Source organism: Sminthopsis crassicaudata, chromosome 2, assembly GCF_048593235.1.
Source record: "Sminthopsis crassicaudata isolate SCR6 chromosome 2, ASM4859323v1, whole genome shotgun sequence".
Taxonomy (NCBI): Eukaryota; Metazoa; Chordata; class Mammalia; order Dasyuromorphia; family Dasyuridae; genus Sminthopsis; species Sminthopsis crassicaudata.
Window position 1 is genome coordinate 28155702 of NC_133618.1, and position 15522 is coordinate 28171223.

The window sequence follows — 15522 nt, forward strand, 5'->3', positions numbered from 1 at the left end:
ACAGAAACAGAGAGATAGAAAGGCAGGACAACACAGGCTGTGTTGGGGAACTTTACAATTATAGGAGGTGGTAGAAGGTCAGCTTTGGAGGCAGTTGGACTGAAGCTATGAGGAACCTTTTTTTTCCAGCATGAAATGCTTAATGTCAGGGTAGATAGAGCACAGAAGTTAGGAAGTCCTGAGTTCCAATCTTGCCTCAAGGATTGGAAGTAATTATCACAAATTGGAAGTCACAAGTAATGTGATTCTGGTCAAGTCACTTATTCTTTATCAGCCTCAATTTCCTCATCTGTAAAATGGAAATAATAACAGCACCAGCCTCCCAAGGTTGTTGTGGGGATCGAATGAAATAATATTTGTTATTCCTTCCTTCCTTCCCTTCTTAATAACAAATGACAAGAGAGTAGAGGCCAGGAAAAGGCAAAGAAACAGGTGGTCTGTTAATGGCCTCTCCCTAAATAATTTCTTGTTGTTCTTTAATGTCTGACTCTACATGACCTCATGGAATTTTTTTCATGGGGTTTCACTGTTCAAATCTGCCTCAGACACTAGCTGAGCAAGTCATTTCATCCAGTTTGCCTCAGTTTCCTCATCTGTAAAATGAGCTGGAGAAGGAAATGGCAAATCATTCCACTCCAGTATCTGCCAAGAGAATCCCAGATAGGGTCATAAAGAATCAAATGTGACTGAAAATGGCTGATCAACAATGACCTGATAAGACATGGTCTCTACCCCTTGGTGGACATAGAGGGAAAAAAGTAGGAGGACAGAAGCTTGGGGAATACCTGCATGTGGTTGATTAGAAGAGGAAAAAAAAAGAAGAGTGAAAGGGACCAATAAGGAAAAGGGAAAGAGGCCTAAGGGAAACTGGAGAGTGCTCAAAATCTGGGAGTTAAGGGAAGAAGGCATTGCAGGACATAGTCAGAGAAGGCAAAGATGATGAATAAGTTCTGAGCAAGGCTCATCATCTCATGTCTAGTTCTATATATAGTTCTATTACTGGTGGATCTGTCTGCTTCAAGCCTCTTCCCTCTCTAGTTCATCTTCTATTCAGCCACTAAAGTGATTTTCCATTTGAACATGCCATCCCCTCCTCAATAAACATTAGTGGCTCCCTATTGCCTCCAGGATCAAATACAAAATGCTCTGTTTGACATCAAAGCCCTTTCTAACTCAGTTCCCTCTTACTTTTCCCCAGTCTTCTAGCACGTAAGCCCCCCAGCCCGGTCTCTTTGATCCAGGGACACTGACTTCCTGGTTCTTCCATGAACAAGACCCTCTTGGCTTTGAGTATTTGCTTTGGCTGGCCTCTATGCCTAGAAGGTTCTCCCTCTTCCACTCTGACTAGTGACCTCCTTGGCTTTCTTTAAGATTCAATTAAAAGCCCACTTTCTAGAGGAGGGAAAATCTACTTCCCACCAGGAGGAAATGGATGATAGATTTCTGGAAAGTGGTGGATGCAGGGACTTCAAACAACAGAACAAGGCTACTTCAGGCATTGGGGAAGAGGCAATCAGTGGACTGGGCTTGGGGAAGCAGACCCCTGAGTATATTGGGATGAGAATCGAGAGGTCTAGGCAGCAAAGGGATTTTGCAAGAATACACTCTTTTTAACTTAAGAGATTTTTAAAGGGACGGGTCCTTCAAATAGAAGAGGGAGGGGGCCAATTACAAAGGAAGCTCTCCTTTCGTTGAAGAATTAAAACTGCTATATGGGGGCAGCTAGATGGTGCAGTGGATAGAACACCAGCCCTAAAGTCAGGAGGACCTGAGTTCAAATCTAACCTCAGACACTTAACACTTCCTAGCTGTGTGACCTTGGACAAGTCACTTAACTTCAATTGCTTCAGCCAAAAACCAACCAACCAAATAAACAAAAACCCAGCTGGTATGCAAATTTGCATCACAAAATATGAGTTGTTGAACCCAGGGGTAATAAAGCTAATAAAGTTGAAGTCAAAACAGATGAAATTAGGTGTATAGACTTGTGATAGGGATTACATCTGTGAATTCCCTGGTTCCTAGGAACTCCTGTGAGCAGGATATTTCTCCTCTCCCTCCTCCCCCTTCCCCCCCCCCCCAGTTTATTACCTAGATCAATTTTGGAGGTTTAGGATTCTTTTAAATTCTTAAAAATATTGATCTCCTTTCCTCAATAGTTTTTGTTTATGTAGGTTATATTTAATTATATTTATTTAAATTTTGAGTATTATTTTGAAAAGTTTTGATACTTGGAAGCTCCATTAAAAGGGTTTCAGAGAATACTTTGAGAGTTCTGACAGGCTAAGGATCTTATCTGGGCTGAGTCCAGGCTTCCAGGGCAGCTCTATATCCACAAACCCAGGCGGCCTCTTTACAAATAGTTGAAATGATCATAGCAAACTTTTAGAGAGTATTTAAATTTAACGTCTTTTTACTTGACATTAATTAACTCATCTGATCCTTGCAGACACCAACTGGAGGTTTTATCCTTTTATATCTTTTATTTTACAGATCACAGTTTTCTCAGACTCGTTTCCTAAATGAGTTTAAGTAGATTTTGGCCTGGCACGGGGAGAACTAAATTCTGGGATTGATTCAGTCACTTAGGCCAGCTGTGTGATTCTGGACAATCCAATGAACCTCATTGGCTGATGATACTTCCATCCACTAAATAGGTATATTGAGAAATGAATGATGAAGAGTTTTCAAAGAATTATAAGTGAAGGGAGGATATTTAGTCTGCTTAAAAGAAGATGGAGGAGGGAGGGGGGAGTGGTCAGACTCAAGAATTGTCTTCATGTATTTGAAGGACTGAAACCTGGGATTAAACTTGACTTTGACCCCAGAGGGCAGCTCATAGAGCAAGGAATGAAAGTTAGAGAAGCCTTAAGGAGGAGGAAGAACTTGCACTGCCCAGGTCTCTATGATCAGAAAGTCAAGGTTGGCTGGTCATTTGTTTCAGTTTGGGAGACCAGGTGACCCGGAAGGAGTCCCCCAGCTCCAAAGGTCTATGATTTCGAGAAAAAGAAATTATTCTAATGAGCTATAAGAACAATTGTTTTTACATTAATATGGATGTAAGGATTCTAAAGTGCTTTCTTTACAACCCCTCCCTTAGGAAATACAATAAAATCGGAAGAAATACTAAGAAAGAAGAGTCCTTGACTTTCCGTTTCATGGAGACAGGCATTCCGTTTGATCAAAATTGTCTGCGTTCTGACATAATGCTCTTTATTTAATAATGCGCTTTATTTCATAAACTCGTGCTCAATGGTAGTTGAATGACTGTGTAGCCCAGCCTTTGGAGTGAGGGATAAATAAAAGCTAGTGGGAATGAGGAGGACTCGATGTGCATCAGTGTCAGTGGCCAGTCTGGGGGAGAGGAAGCGTCAGTCCCGCTGCTCTGAACGCAGGATCCTTTTCAGGATTAGGTGTGGGCAATCCGGGAGAACCCGCTCCTCAGCCTGGGCCGGGCTCCCCAAGGGCTGGAAGCTCCATCTCTTTTGAGAACATGTCTCCTTCCCATTTCTGCCCTGCGTTTTTTTTTTTTTTTTTTTTTTTTTTAAGTCCCTGAAAAGCCCGTCTCTTTTTAGATGCATAAGTGTTTTCATCCCCATGTCTTCTCTCAGAAACAAGAGATGTGGCGGCACCCATTGTTTGGAGCCAGATCATACTCTTATTCAGACTTCCCAAGACAAACTCTGTAAACCCGGAGCAGCCTCAGCAGAAACCAATCCCCTTGGGGAAACGAGGAGCCCCTCCCCTCCCCCTCCTTTCCCGGATGGACTGCTTTTCAAAACCCTGGTCTAGCCTCCCGCAAAACAGTTGGAGTAAAAGGGTACGGGAGTGGGAAGTGATGAACTTTTAGTAGAGGAAAGGATCGGGCCCTGAACTGTTGCCTCAGGGAAAGGGGAGTCGAAAGAAAGAGAGACAGAGACAGACAGAGAGACGAGAGAGAGAGAAAGAGAGAGAGAGAGAGAGAGGGAGAGACAGAGACAGACAGAGAGACGAGAGAGAGAGAAAGAGAGAGAGAGAGAGACAGAAAGAGAGAGAGAGAGAGAGAGAGAGAGAGAGAGACAGAGACAGAGAGAGAGAGACAGAGAGAGAGAGAGACAGAGAGACAGAGAGAGAGAGACAGAGAGAGAGACAGAGACAGACAGAGAGACGAGAGAGAGAGAAAGAGAGAGAGAGAGAGACAGAAAGAGAGAGAGAGAGAGAGACAGAGAGAGAGAGAGAGAGAGAGACAGAGACAGAGAGAGACAGAGAGAGAGACAGAGAGAGAGAGAGAGAGAGAGAGAGAGAGAGAGAGAGAGAGAGAGAGAGAGAGAGAGAGAAAGAGAGAGACAGAGATAGAGACAGAGAGAGACAGAGACAGAGAGAGACAGAGACAGAGACAGAGAGAGAATACAGATACCAATACAAATAGAAAAGATAAAGAGGAAGAAGGCAATTGGGAGAGGAGAGAAAGATGAGGGAGAGAAAAGGAGGAGCAGGAAATGAGTTCTCTCTACCTAGCTACCTATTTCTAACCCTGACCTCTAGGCTGGAGGCTTTTTTGGTGTCTGTCACGGATGCTTTGGTGAGAGTTGTGCATCATCCCTTCATAGAAAAAAGTTTTACAATGTGTTGAAGACATTTCAATATATGGGGCTAATATGCTATATCACTATATAGGTTACAAGGGAAACGGCTGCTGTGGAAGTCAGCCTCTCGCCCCCACGCCCCCACGCGCGCCGCCGCCCCGCTCCGGGCCCAGGTTGAGCCCTGCCACGGGCGGAGGAGCTGCGCCAAGGAAGTGGAGCCGACGCCCCCGTTGGTCCCAGGCTGGGCGCCCCTTCTTTTCTCCCGCGGGGCCCGGGCCTTCCCTTCCTTCCCTCTCTCCCTCCCCGGCCCCTGCCCGCAGAAGGGGCTGGAGCGGAGCTGCCGCGCGGGGGCATTTCAGCGCAGTGGAGTGGAAAATAGACTTTAAACCCTCATTGTGGCTGAGCCGAGGGCACCGCGGGCTCCCGGGGGCGAACACTGCTCCCCGGAGCCGGGCCGGGGACGCACGCAAGAGCCGGCCTGGACTCTGGAGGGTGGCAGGGGGACGGTCCCGGGAGAGAGGAAGGCTGAAGGCCGGAGGCGACGCGCGGCTGCCGCCCTGGCATCCCCACTCGCGCGGCCCCACGGGCCTTCTCCCTTCCCCTCCTCCACTACTTTGTGACTCCCCGTCTGCCCCCCCTCACACACTATCCTTAGTCACCTCTAGCCCTGATGGAGGCCTCTGGACCGGCTTTCCAGTAGGCTCAGGGAAGGCTCCCGGCAAAAAGTTTCCGAAATTATTATTATTATTATTATTATTTGATTAAGGAAAACAAAAGAAAAAGCCAGAAACGAACCGATTGAATGAAAGGCGGGAGAACGAAGCGAAAACCGCGGGGAGCAGCCAGGCCAGCGGCTAGCTGAGGCAGCCGGTCAGCGACCCCGGGCGCAGCGGGCCTGGGGGTGAGCCTGTGCCCGTGTGTGACTGGAGGACGGGTGCTCGTGGGCGACGGAGGGCGCCCAGAGCCGTGTGACGCATAAATGGGGGTGACTGTGGCTCGGAGGGATATCTGTGCGTGACTTCGTGGGTGTGGGGATGGGCTTCCCGCGTGGCTCGCTTGCGCCCGGGTGACCATCGCGTGCTTGTGCGAGTTGCCGTTTGGTTTGGAGGTGTTTGCGTGTGTGTTTGTGGGGCGTGGGGGCCTCATTCACGTTCTAAAACCTATTTGTGGTTTCTTTTGGGGGGAGGGTGAAGTACGGACAAGCACGACCTGAGAAGTGGGCCGCACATTTTCTTGGCGACCTTTGTCACCCGAGCGCCAGCTTGGACAGAGCCAGGGAGCTGGCGGCCTCCTCCCAGGGATCCTCAGTGGGACGCACCTGCAGTCTCCTAAAGCGCCCCGGGCTCGGGAATTCTAGGAGAGGCTCTGCACTCGACGTCAGAGCTAGTGGTAGTGCGGGTGTGTGAGTGTGAGTGTGTGAGTGTGCGTGTGCTGCGCCTGGGTGCTGAGCGGGGGAGCTGGCGGGAGAGGGAGCCCCGCGATAGCCAGCCAACCGACTCGCCAGCCGGCTTCCGCCCCTAACTCGGGCAAAGTCTCTGTGCCCCAAGTGTGCAAATAATCTCGCCTGGACCAGAGGGGAAACTGAGGCTGGGATTTCCCCTGAATAGAAGGATGACTTCCCTCCTTCGAGCTTCCTTCACCACTGGGGACCCCCAAAATGCGAACAAAACACTCCTCGACTTCCAGTCCGAGGCTCCATTTCTCCGGGAACAAGAGCCCGGATCTCGCTTAGCCTCTTCAGCCCAAATGTAACTCCCGACCTTGGGCCAGATCCAGTTTGGGTCACAGGGCAGAGTGTCTGCCCGTGTATCCGAGGAAAGGACTTGGAGGCGTCGGGAGAACGGGAAAGGGAGGCTGTCCTCCTACTTCTTCCGCCTCCATTTGCGCCAACGTAGGTCCGCGTCTTCCTGGAACACTCAACGCCACAACCCCCGTCTCCCCAATCCATGTTCCCCAGAACCTTCGCCAGAATCCAGGATGGGGTGGGGGGCACGGATTGGAAGGAAGGGGGGGGACAGGTTGGGGATAGACACTGCGGCGACCTTCGCTTTGAATTAGGAAGTTTGGTTCCCCAAGAGCCCTTGGCTTAGTCGGGTCTGGATGGGGGGTGAAAGGGGGGTTCTAGAAATCCCCAAACTCCGCAAGGTCTGGGCTCTGACTCTTAGTCGAGCTTTCGCGGTGGTCTCGGGGCCAGCGGAGGAACCCAGCGGTGTGGGGTGCAAGAGCGACCCCCGAGAAGGGGGCAGAGGGGGAGGAAGACGAGGTGGTGGCGCAGACGTGGAGGAATAGACGCCGAATAAGGAGAGGAACCGAGCGGAAAGGATCGGGGGTGGGTGGGGGAAACGACCGAGGGGGAACGATCCCGAATCGCCCTGCAGCACTCCAGTCCTCTTTTTGCCTCAGATCGCAGGTTCCCTCCCTTCCCCTCCCTCCTCCTTCCCCAGCCCCTCCCCTCTTCCTTCCCCTCCCCTCCCCCAGCCCCCAGCCCTCCCCCCCACCTGGGGGCAGGTGAGCGGCAGCCAATCGGCGGGCGCTGTCCAGGTACCGGCTCCGTCGGGCCTCCGGCTCCCCGCGCGCCGCAGCCTGGGCCGGGCCGGGGGCGGGCGGAGGTGGAGGCAGGGGCGGGGGTTCTCCTTCGGGAGCCGCCGCCGGTGGGGCTCAGGGGCTTCGGAGACGGCGGCGGCGGCGGAGGGGGCTCCCGCGGCATCCCTTTGGTCCCGCGGACTAGCCTCGCTCCGGATCCCGCCGCTCCGAGGAGGAGCCCGAGCCGTCGCTCCCGAGGGCCAGCCGCAGCCCGGACCCCCGGGCCTGGGGCCGCGCGGGGCCGCGCAGAACCGGCACCAACTCCGCGCCCGCATCCCGCCGGGGCCCTCTCCTCGTCGGGGGGGTTGGGGGCGGGGGTGGGTGGGGATGTGTGTGTGAGAGAGCGAGTGTGTGAGTGAGCGAGCGAGCCAGCGTGCGAGTGTGTGCATGTGCGTGTGTGCATGTGCGTGTGTTTTCGCACACCCCGCACGGCGGCGGCGGCGGCGGCGGCAGCAGGGACGCGGTCCGCTCCACCCCCCACGGAGCCAAAGAAGCCCCCTCTCTCGTTCGGGCCCCGACCATGTTCCAGCCCGCGACCAAGCGCGGCTTCACCATCGAGTCCCTGGTGGCCAAAGACAGCGGCGGCCCGGGCGGCCCCGGCGGCCCCGGCCCGGGGCCCGGAGGCGGCTCCCACCACTTGGCGGCCCCGGCGGCGGCGGCGGCCGGTGAGGAGCCCCTGCGGCCCACGGCGCTCAACTACCCCACGCCGGCGGCCGCCGAGGCGTTCGTGAGCGGCTTCCCGGCGGCCGCCGCCGCTGCCGCCGCCGCCGCCGCCGCCGCCGCCGGCCGCTCCCTCTACGGCGGGCCCGAGCTCGTCTTCCCCGAAGCCATGAACCACCCGGCCCTGACCGTGCACCCGGCCCCCCAGCTCGGAGCCTCCCACCTCCAGCACCCGCACTCCTTCTTCGGAGCCCAGCACCGGGACCCCCTCAACTTCTACCCGTGGGTCCTGCGCAACCGTTTCTTCGGACACCGCTTCCAGGGTGAGTGTCTGCCCCAGCTTCCCGGCCCGCCCCGCCTCGGTCCCCCGTCCTCGCCGGCGTTCTGGCAGGGAGCTGACACCTTTCCCTTTTCGCAAGTGCAGCGCGCTCGCCGAAGCCCCCGGGAGGTGGGGAACAGGAAGCCTGCGGAGGAGGAGGCTGGGGGGAAGGGGAGGAGGCGAGGGTGCTGGGAACCTTTTACCTCTTTGCCAGAAGTTCTGGAAGAGGGATGAGGGGGGAGGGGAAAAGCAGGCACCCAGCCGGAGAAACTAAAGGGACCCGTCGATTTAGGACCTCCGCGGCCCCCGGGCTCGGCGCTCAGGCCGTTAGATCTGACAGGCTTTCTCCGCCCTTTGGGGAGTGCCGTGCTCTCAGCTAGGGAACGAGCGGGTTCGCCGCGAGCCTCCCGGGTTCTCCAGAGAACAATCTGCATTTAATCTCGAGAACGGTTCCTCCTCGGCCCGTTCTCGTTCCAAGCCCAGTCCTGGAAACGTTCCGTTGCCCATTCCTGCCCCTCGCTCTGGAGGAGGACCTTTGGGAACCTCTGGGTCCTCTTCTCTCCTCCGTTCCTCCAGCTGGCCCCAGGGTGGCTGAGTTTTGTTGGTTTGCAAAGGGCACGGCAAACCCGGCAGGAACAGAACCGGCCGGCGCTGGGGTCGGAGCCCTGCGGAGCCAGGTCCAGCAGTCACCGGGGCAGGCTGAGCTAAGAGGGCGGCCTTGGCCGGCCTTGGCGAGCTGATTCCCGGGCTCAGAGGCTTCTAGGCTCGGACTCTTCCAGCTCGTCCTCTGGGCGCCTGCACGGTGCCCCGGGCCGAGTGTATCGTGCCCCCCTCCCGATTCCCTGCCCCTGCCCGGCGCCGGGCAGGACCTCGGCATCTGCAGGCTTCCCGGGGATCGGCCGGTACAGGGGAAGGCGACCCGGGAGACCACGATGGCGCTGCAAAGAACAGCGGAAGAATCGGGGCCATTTCCCGAATGATCCGTCCTCTCCCGGGACCGCCAAGCCTCAGACAGAGCTTCGCCGCAATCTTTCGGCCACCCCCAATTAAAGAAGATCGCGGTCCGTTCTGGTGTTAGCCTCTGCAGAGGGACGCTGCAATTCTGTGTCTCGACAGCCTTCTACTTCGCTGTTAGAGCAGAGCCGCGAGCTCCGTTTCCTCCCGCTGCCCCGGACTAGCAGGGAGAAGTCCGATCTTTTAGAACCCGTCTGTAGTAAAAACAAACAATAAAACAAACAAACAAACGAGCAAACAAAAAAACCAAACGCTTTGAACTTGGAGATTGGAGAAAGCCGCTGAGAGCCACCATTTAACTTAGCCTGCCCTCTCTGCTCGGTCCTGCGGCAGGGACTACACTAGCAAAGTTAAGTGGGGAGGGAGGGAGAATTCAATAATACAAGCAAAATAATCCACGGACCGTGGCGTGTGTGTGTGTGTGTGTGTGTGTGTGTGTGTGTGTGTATGTGCGCGGATTGTTCGGATATTTCAGGTGAAGGCAGCTTCGCTTCCTCCCTCCTCATTTTTATTTTGTTGTGCTTTGGACCACCGGCTTGTTTGCCTTAAATTCTCCCCCTTGGGTAGAAGTCAGGACAGCAACCCCAAGGCTCCTCACCCGTGACGAAGTCAGAGCAGAGAGCGGAGCTTGTGTAATTGTTGCTGTTTTTCTCTACCTGACACGAGTTATGTGGCTGAATTATCCGGATAATTTGCTCGAATCTTTGCTTCTTTGGGCAAAAGGTCATGTGTCAATTCAATCTGTTTCTTTTCGATGGTATCGGATTTTGCGGGTCTCTCTGGGCGGGTTCTTTTACCCCCCTGACGATACTGGCCCCTGCAAACGGGCTGAGCGGAACCAGCCAGACAGGCAGGTGCAGATAGGCTGCTTGGCAGCGGGGGAGAAGCAGGCCGGCTCGTCTGTTCTGTTTATCCCTAAATCGGGCCTTCATCGGCCCTCGGGAACCGGCAGCAGGGGAGGACGAGAAGTGGATCGACTAGGAGGACAGAGGGGTCGTTCAAGGAGCCCCAGGGAGAGGACCCGAGCTCAGTCCTCTTGCTTCGGAGATGGGCGCCTCGCGGAGAGAGAGATGGGCTGCGGAGGTCGCCTCCCCTCGGCATCGAATCGGGCTCCCAAACTTGTGGCAACTTTCCTTCCCCTCTGCCCGCAGCGCGGGACCGAGGCCTCAGAAGCAGGGCCAAGCCTAGCCCTCCTCCGAGATTAGAGGCACTCGGGCCCCTGAATCCTTCCCTCCCGAGCCCAGAGCTCCCCCGGGAATTTCCCCCCTTCGTTCTATTTCCGCCTAGCCGCTCCTTGAGCGCCGCCACAGCCGAGATGCAGAGGAGGCTCGGCGACAAAACTCGAGGTTTTGAAAAGGCCCAGGAGTTCCCGTGCCCCAGACGCGAGGAAAGGCCCGAGAGACCCGGGACGGAAGAAATAATCCCTCGTTTAACCAAGCTCGGGAGCTGTCCCTTCCCCGACAAAATGAGTTTGGGCCGAGGGGACGTTTGTGAGAGCCAGAAATGGAGGCACGCTGTCCCTCCGAGAAAGAAGCCTCCGGACCCCGATTCTCCCCGGAACCCAGAAGGGACTCCGAAAGTCTGTCACGTTTCGGAACCCAGAACCGCTCGGCTTGCCCGGGGCGGTGAGGAACGCCGAGAGCTCTGGGAAGCTGGACCACGCCCGAGATTTCCCTCCCCTCCCCCGAATTCCGAGGGACTCGGAGAGGAAATCAGGGGGCTTTCGGGCCGTGGGGGCTGCGGGCACGGGGGGGACTGGGGCCCGCTCACAAGGAAGTCTGCCCCGTCATTTACTCCAGGAAACGGCTCCCCGGTTCTCAGCGCCGGATCGGCTCCGGCATTTCGATTCAGGGGGGAAACAGACAAACGAACGAAAGAGCAGCGCTCGTCTATTTCCTGTCTATTTCGCTACTGCAGCCCGGGTCCCGGCTCTCTCCCGAAAGTCTCCGGCTCGGGGGCCAGGGTTAGCAAAAGAAAAATAGGGGGAAAGCCCAGAGCGCAAGGACCCCGTCCCCCCTCCTCCTCCACCCGGGGAAGAGAGACCGGGAGTCGCCCGCAGATCCTCCCCAGGGCTCGGCCGGAGGAATAGCAACCCATCCCGGGCATCCCAAATCCCGGGGAAATGGAGCTCTACATTAGCAGGCGCCGGGGACGCTGGCGGGGCTGGCCGCGGGCTTGGAGTCCCAGCACTCCGAGCTCCCCGGCCTCTGCCTGCTGGGGCGTGCGATGGAGAAGGGCACCGCCGGACCGGCGAGAGTGTGTGTGTGTGTGTGTGTGTGTGTGTGTGTGTGTGTGTGTGTGTGTGTGTGTGTGTTTTGCCCCGGGAATGAATTCTATTTCCCCAAGGAGGAGAAGCCCTAGGAGAGGGGCGCGGGGCGTCTAGAGCTCATTAGCCAGCTCCCCATGCAAATCTCCTGCGGCCCTTCCCCTCCTCCCCCACCTCCCCCACCAGCCCCGCGGCCCGCGGGAGCCTGGGGTGCATCAAAGGGCGCCTTTGTTCCGGGCAGGAGCAGAGGGATTAGGTTATCTCGGCGCTGCTGCGGCCCAGGCCCGTGCTCTGGGCTGGCTCGGGGCTCCGCCGGCCCGAGAGACCCCGCAGCCGGAGTGGCTTGGGATCCCGAGCCCCTAGCGGGGCGCGGGGGCTGGGGAGCTCCTTTCACCTTCCCGGGCCCGCCTTCCTCCAAAGTCCTGGGACTCCGCTCCCCAAGGCCGGGGTGCGGGAGGAGCGTGAAGCTCTTCTCAGGGCCTCTCAGGGAGAGTGTTGGGGGCTTCCTCTCGGTTTTCCCTTCATGCTGTACCGCAAGTACGGGAGGGGACGCCTGGGGATCCTGGAATTTCCATTGCCCCGTCCCGCCTTCCCGTCCTAACAGACGTGGAGTCCCTTTCCCGGGCCCGGCTGCAGGCGCTGGGCGTGCCCAAGGATTGAGGCCCATGGAGTCCCCTCTGCCCCTTCCCCAGTTTCCCCTTGTCAGTAATCTCCATAAAGACCACCTCTTGGCTGGAAAACCACAGCACACACAGAGACACCCACACAAACAATGACTCCAACAGCAAACATTTATTAAGCACCTACTGTATGCGGGGACTTTTACCATCCAGATTTTTCACTTACATGTACATAAACATACACATTCCCAGACTCACATACACATCCATAAAAACGTATTTGGTCTCACAAACATATAAAGACCAGGAGAAACTCATGCGGACATAGACATATAGAGAGCCACACACATCCACATCCCCTGGGATTTACAGACACACGAAAAATGAAACAAACACATTTATTCATGGACAAACACGCGAATTCTCCCAGATTCACCTATGGGGACTGAACAGACATCCGCAGGCGCCACAAGTTTATAAAAGATAAACATACATATTGGCCAGAGAGTCACAATTACAAAGAAGGAGAGCCATGTGCCAATTAGCTGAGCATGAGACGCAAAATAAACTAAAACAAAGCTTTCTCTCCTCTTCAAGGACAAGTGTTTCACTCTCCCCTTCCTTTACCAAAGGTGGAGAGACAAATAACTTTTCACCATATTGAACCACTCGGCTCCCAGATTCCCTAGGGTCTGTTAACACAAGCATATTCACAAGTACATTGAGAAATCCATACCAGCCTGTGTGTATGTAAAAATTCATAAGATTAAGAAAAATACACACATGCATGCACACATGCTCCCTGACCACGAGCACAAGCACCAAGATTGTGCTCGCACCAGCCTTGGGAATTATGGAACGGAAACCCTGGCAGGAGGCATCCGGGCCCTACAGAAACGCGCTGCTCTGGGCTGATCTGTCTGGAGCCCTGCGCTGAAGGGCACTCGGGGGTGGGGAGCAATCACAGCTCTCCATTTTCCAGAAAACGGCTTCCTTTCCCCAGGCCACATAATCCGGAAAGGACACACAGAAGGATGGTCATGCGTGCTCAGTCACACACACTGACTCACAGTTACACAATCACACAATAATTCCCGAGCAGCAACACTCCATCACCCAGAATCCCACAGCCACACAAAGTCATACACATGAAAAAGGATAAATCGCATCTACAGAGCGCTCTAAGGTGATGGGGGGAGCCCCCCCAAAATCCTGAGGTGGGGAGTTCTGGAATCGCTGCTGACATGGTACAGTTGAAAATATTGAGGCTCAGATTCTGAGATGCGTCATTTGTCCAGAGTCACTGGAACCCAGGGCTCCTCACACCCAAGTTCAAGCTTCTTCCCACTGGGTGACCCTGAGTTTTTACACAGCTTCCCCTCCCTCACCAGTCACTCTCCCATTGTTGCTGACCACCCCGAGCCTCACAGTCCACCAAGACCTACTGGGTGCTAGCCACTAACGATGCACCCAAGAGGGGAGGCGTCAGGCCCTCGCTGGGCTCTTCCCCAGGATCAGGCTCAGGCAGATCAGAGTCTGTCGTTGCCCTCTCTTGTCAGAGATGGAGCAAAGGCAGGTAGCGGGAGAGCTCGGCGGGCAACCCAGGTGATATAGAGGGAGGCCGGCCTCGGGTTACTGGCAACGTGGAGACCCTCCCTGCCTCCCCCAGAAGTTTGCTCAGTGCTTCACTCTTTTCTTGGGTCTCCCTTGTGACCAGGGCCATGTGTCTGGGAGCTGGCTGCTTGTGTTAGGTGTTAAGCTGTGGCAGAATTTGTCTCTGTGGGGAGTCAAGTGGATTTTTCTGGGATCAAATTCACTACATTAGGCTCATTAGCTGTATTCCTACCTACACAGTACATAAATACATTTGGCAAACACCCTGCTCGAAGAGCTCCCAGCATGCTCACACGCACAGACACAGACACAGACACGAACAACTCAACTTAACATGCTGCTCGTATGACTAAACCATGAAATTGGGAATGCGGCTCTCCATTTCCCCCCCGTTTCTCTGTGCTTCTGTCTCCCTTCACTTCGGGCTTCCCTCCTATTTCTCACCTGCCAAGGAAGCTCCTCTTGGCTCTGCTGCTTTTAGAAAGCCTTTGGTGGAAGGGGTTCGAGGGAGCCAGGAACGGACTGGGCTGGGACAACGCAGGGGAGTAGCCAAAAGAAGCTTCTCTCAGAAGGTAGGGCTCAGGTGAAAGGGACACTGGGGCCAGTGAGGGGGGGGGTCTGCCTTCTCACCATGAGCTGCCTACCTCCTGAGGCTAAAGGAAGTGCATTTAATCCTTTCCTCTCTTCCCTGGCAACTCTGGACAGTATCAGGCAGGAGGTGGAGATCACAGGGCATTCCAAGGAGAAGAACAAAGTCCAACTTTCCCTCTTCAGGGCCAGTGTAAATGCAGTTTCCAAACCCAGAGAAGGGCCTAAAAGCACTGAAGGGAAATGGGAAGCTCAGCCCTGGGAGGGGAACTTCATGGAATAGACCCAGCTGCAGAAATCAGTGTCCCTCTGACTTTCCCCCCCAGTTCTGCTAGAGATTTTTTGCCTCACCTTGGTACGACTGGCGTGCTGGGCAGCCCAATAACCTTGCCTAGATGCCTCCTAAAGTTCAAGGAATTTCAGTTCAGTTGTTTTTGTGAGGGACCAAAAATCTTATGAAATCTCCTGAAGTGCTGTCTTTAAGGTCAGTTATTATAATTTGTAGAAAACTCCGATGTCCCTCTTTCCAGAGGGTGTGTGTGTGTGTATGTGTGTGTGTGTGTGTGTGTGTATTTAACTTTGTCTTTTATATTTCTGATCGCATCTCTTTATTTTTATATTCCACCTCTGTCATCCTTTTTCTTCCCAGAATCTGGTATCTTATTATAATTTTCCACCTTTTGTTCTAAACCATTGGTTCTTAGTTGTAGTCTAAAAATATATTTTAATATTGTTAAATATTTTCCAATTAAATTTAAATTATCATATTCATTTAAAACATTTTTAAGTTCCAAATTCTCTCTTTTCTACTTATTCCTCCCCTTGAAGACTTCCAACAATATAATGATTCTACACAAAAAGTCATACAAAACATATTTCCATATTAACCATCTCATTTGTCTTTTACAATTCTTAAATGAGGGTCCTTCCATTTCGTTTCTCTTTTCTTGGTTAAGTTTCTCAGCCACTTTGGCAGTTATTGAAGATTGTCTGCTTTCATTTCCGAAAGATCGAGTTGTGGTTAGGACAATATTATTTCCTTCCTTTTCCAGAAATGTTTTCTCTTTCTTACCTCATATGATATCATCACAGTATCAGGAACTTTCCTATGTGTACTTTTTTTCTGCAGCGTATAAAGTGGGATTTTTTTTTTTTTTGGCCCCATTTCTTTCTTTTCCCTTCTTTTTCCAATTATGTTTTTATTTTAACTAATTTCTTGATGCTTTGAAGTGCTAGATGGGAGTTGGGCTTAGACTGGGGAAATTCACTCGGTCACCTTGTTGGAATTCCGTA

General features: G+C 53.9%; 1 protein-coding gene across 1 annotated transcript in view; it reads left to right on the plus strand.

Annotated features, from left to right (window-relative positions):
• The first annotated feature begins 7491 nt into the window (after positions 1-7491).
• Positions 7492-15522, plus strand: part of EMX1 (empty spiracles homeobox 1) — a 41826-nt gene continuing 33795 nt past the window's right edge. Inside the window, exon 1 of the mRNA XM_074285539.1 lies at positions 7492-8131. Within this exon, the coding sequence (XP_074141640.1) occupies positions 7669-8131 (463 nt within the window). The 5' untranslated portion in view covers positions 7492-7668. The remainder of the gene's footprint in view (positions 8132-15522) is intronic.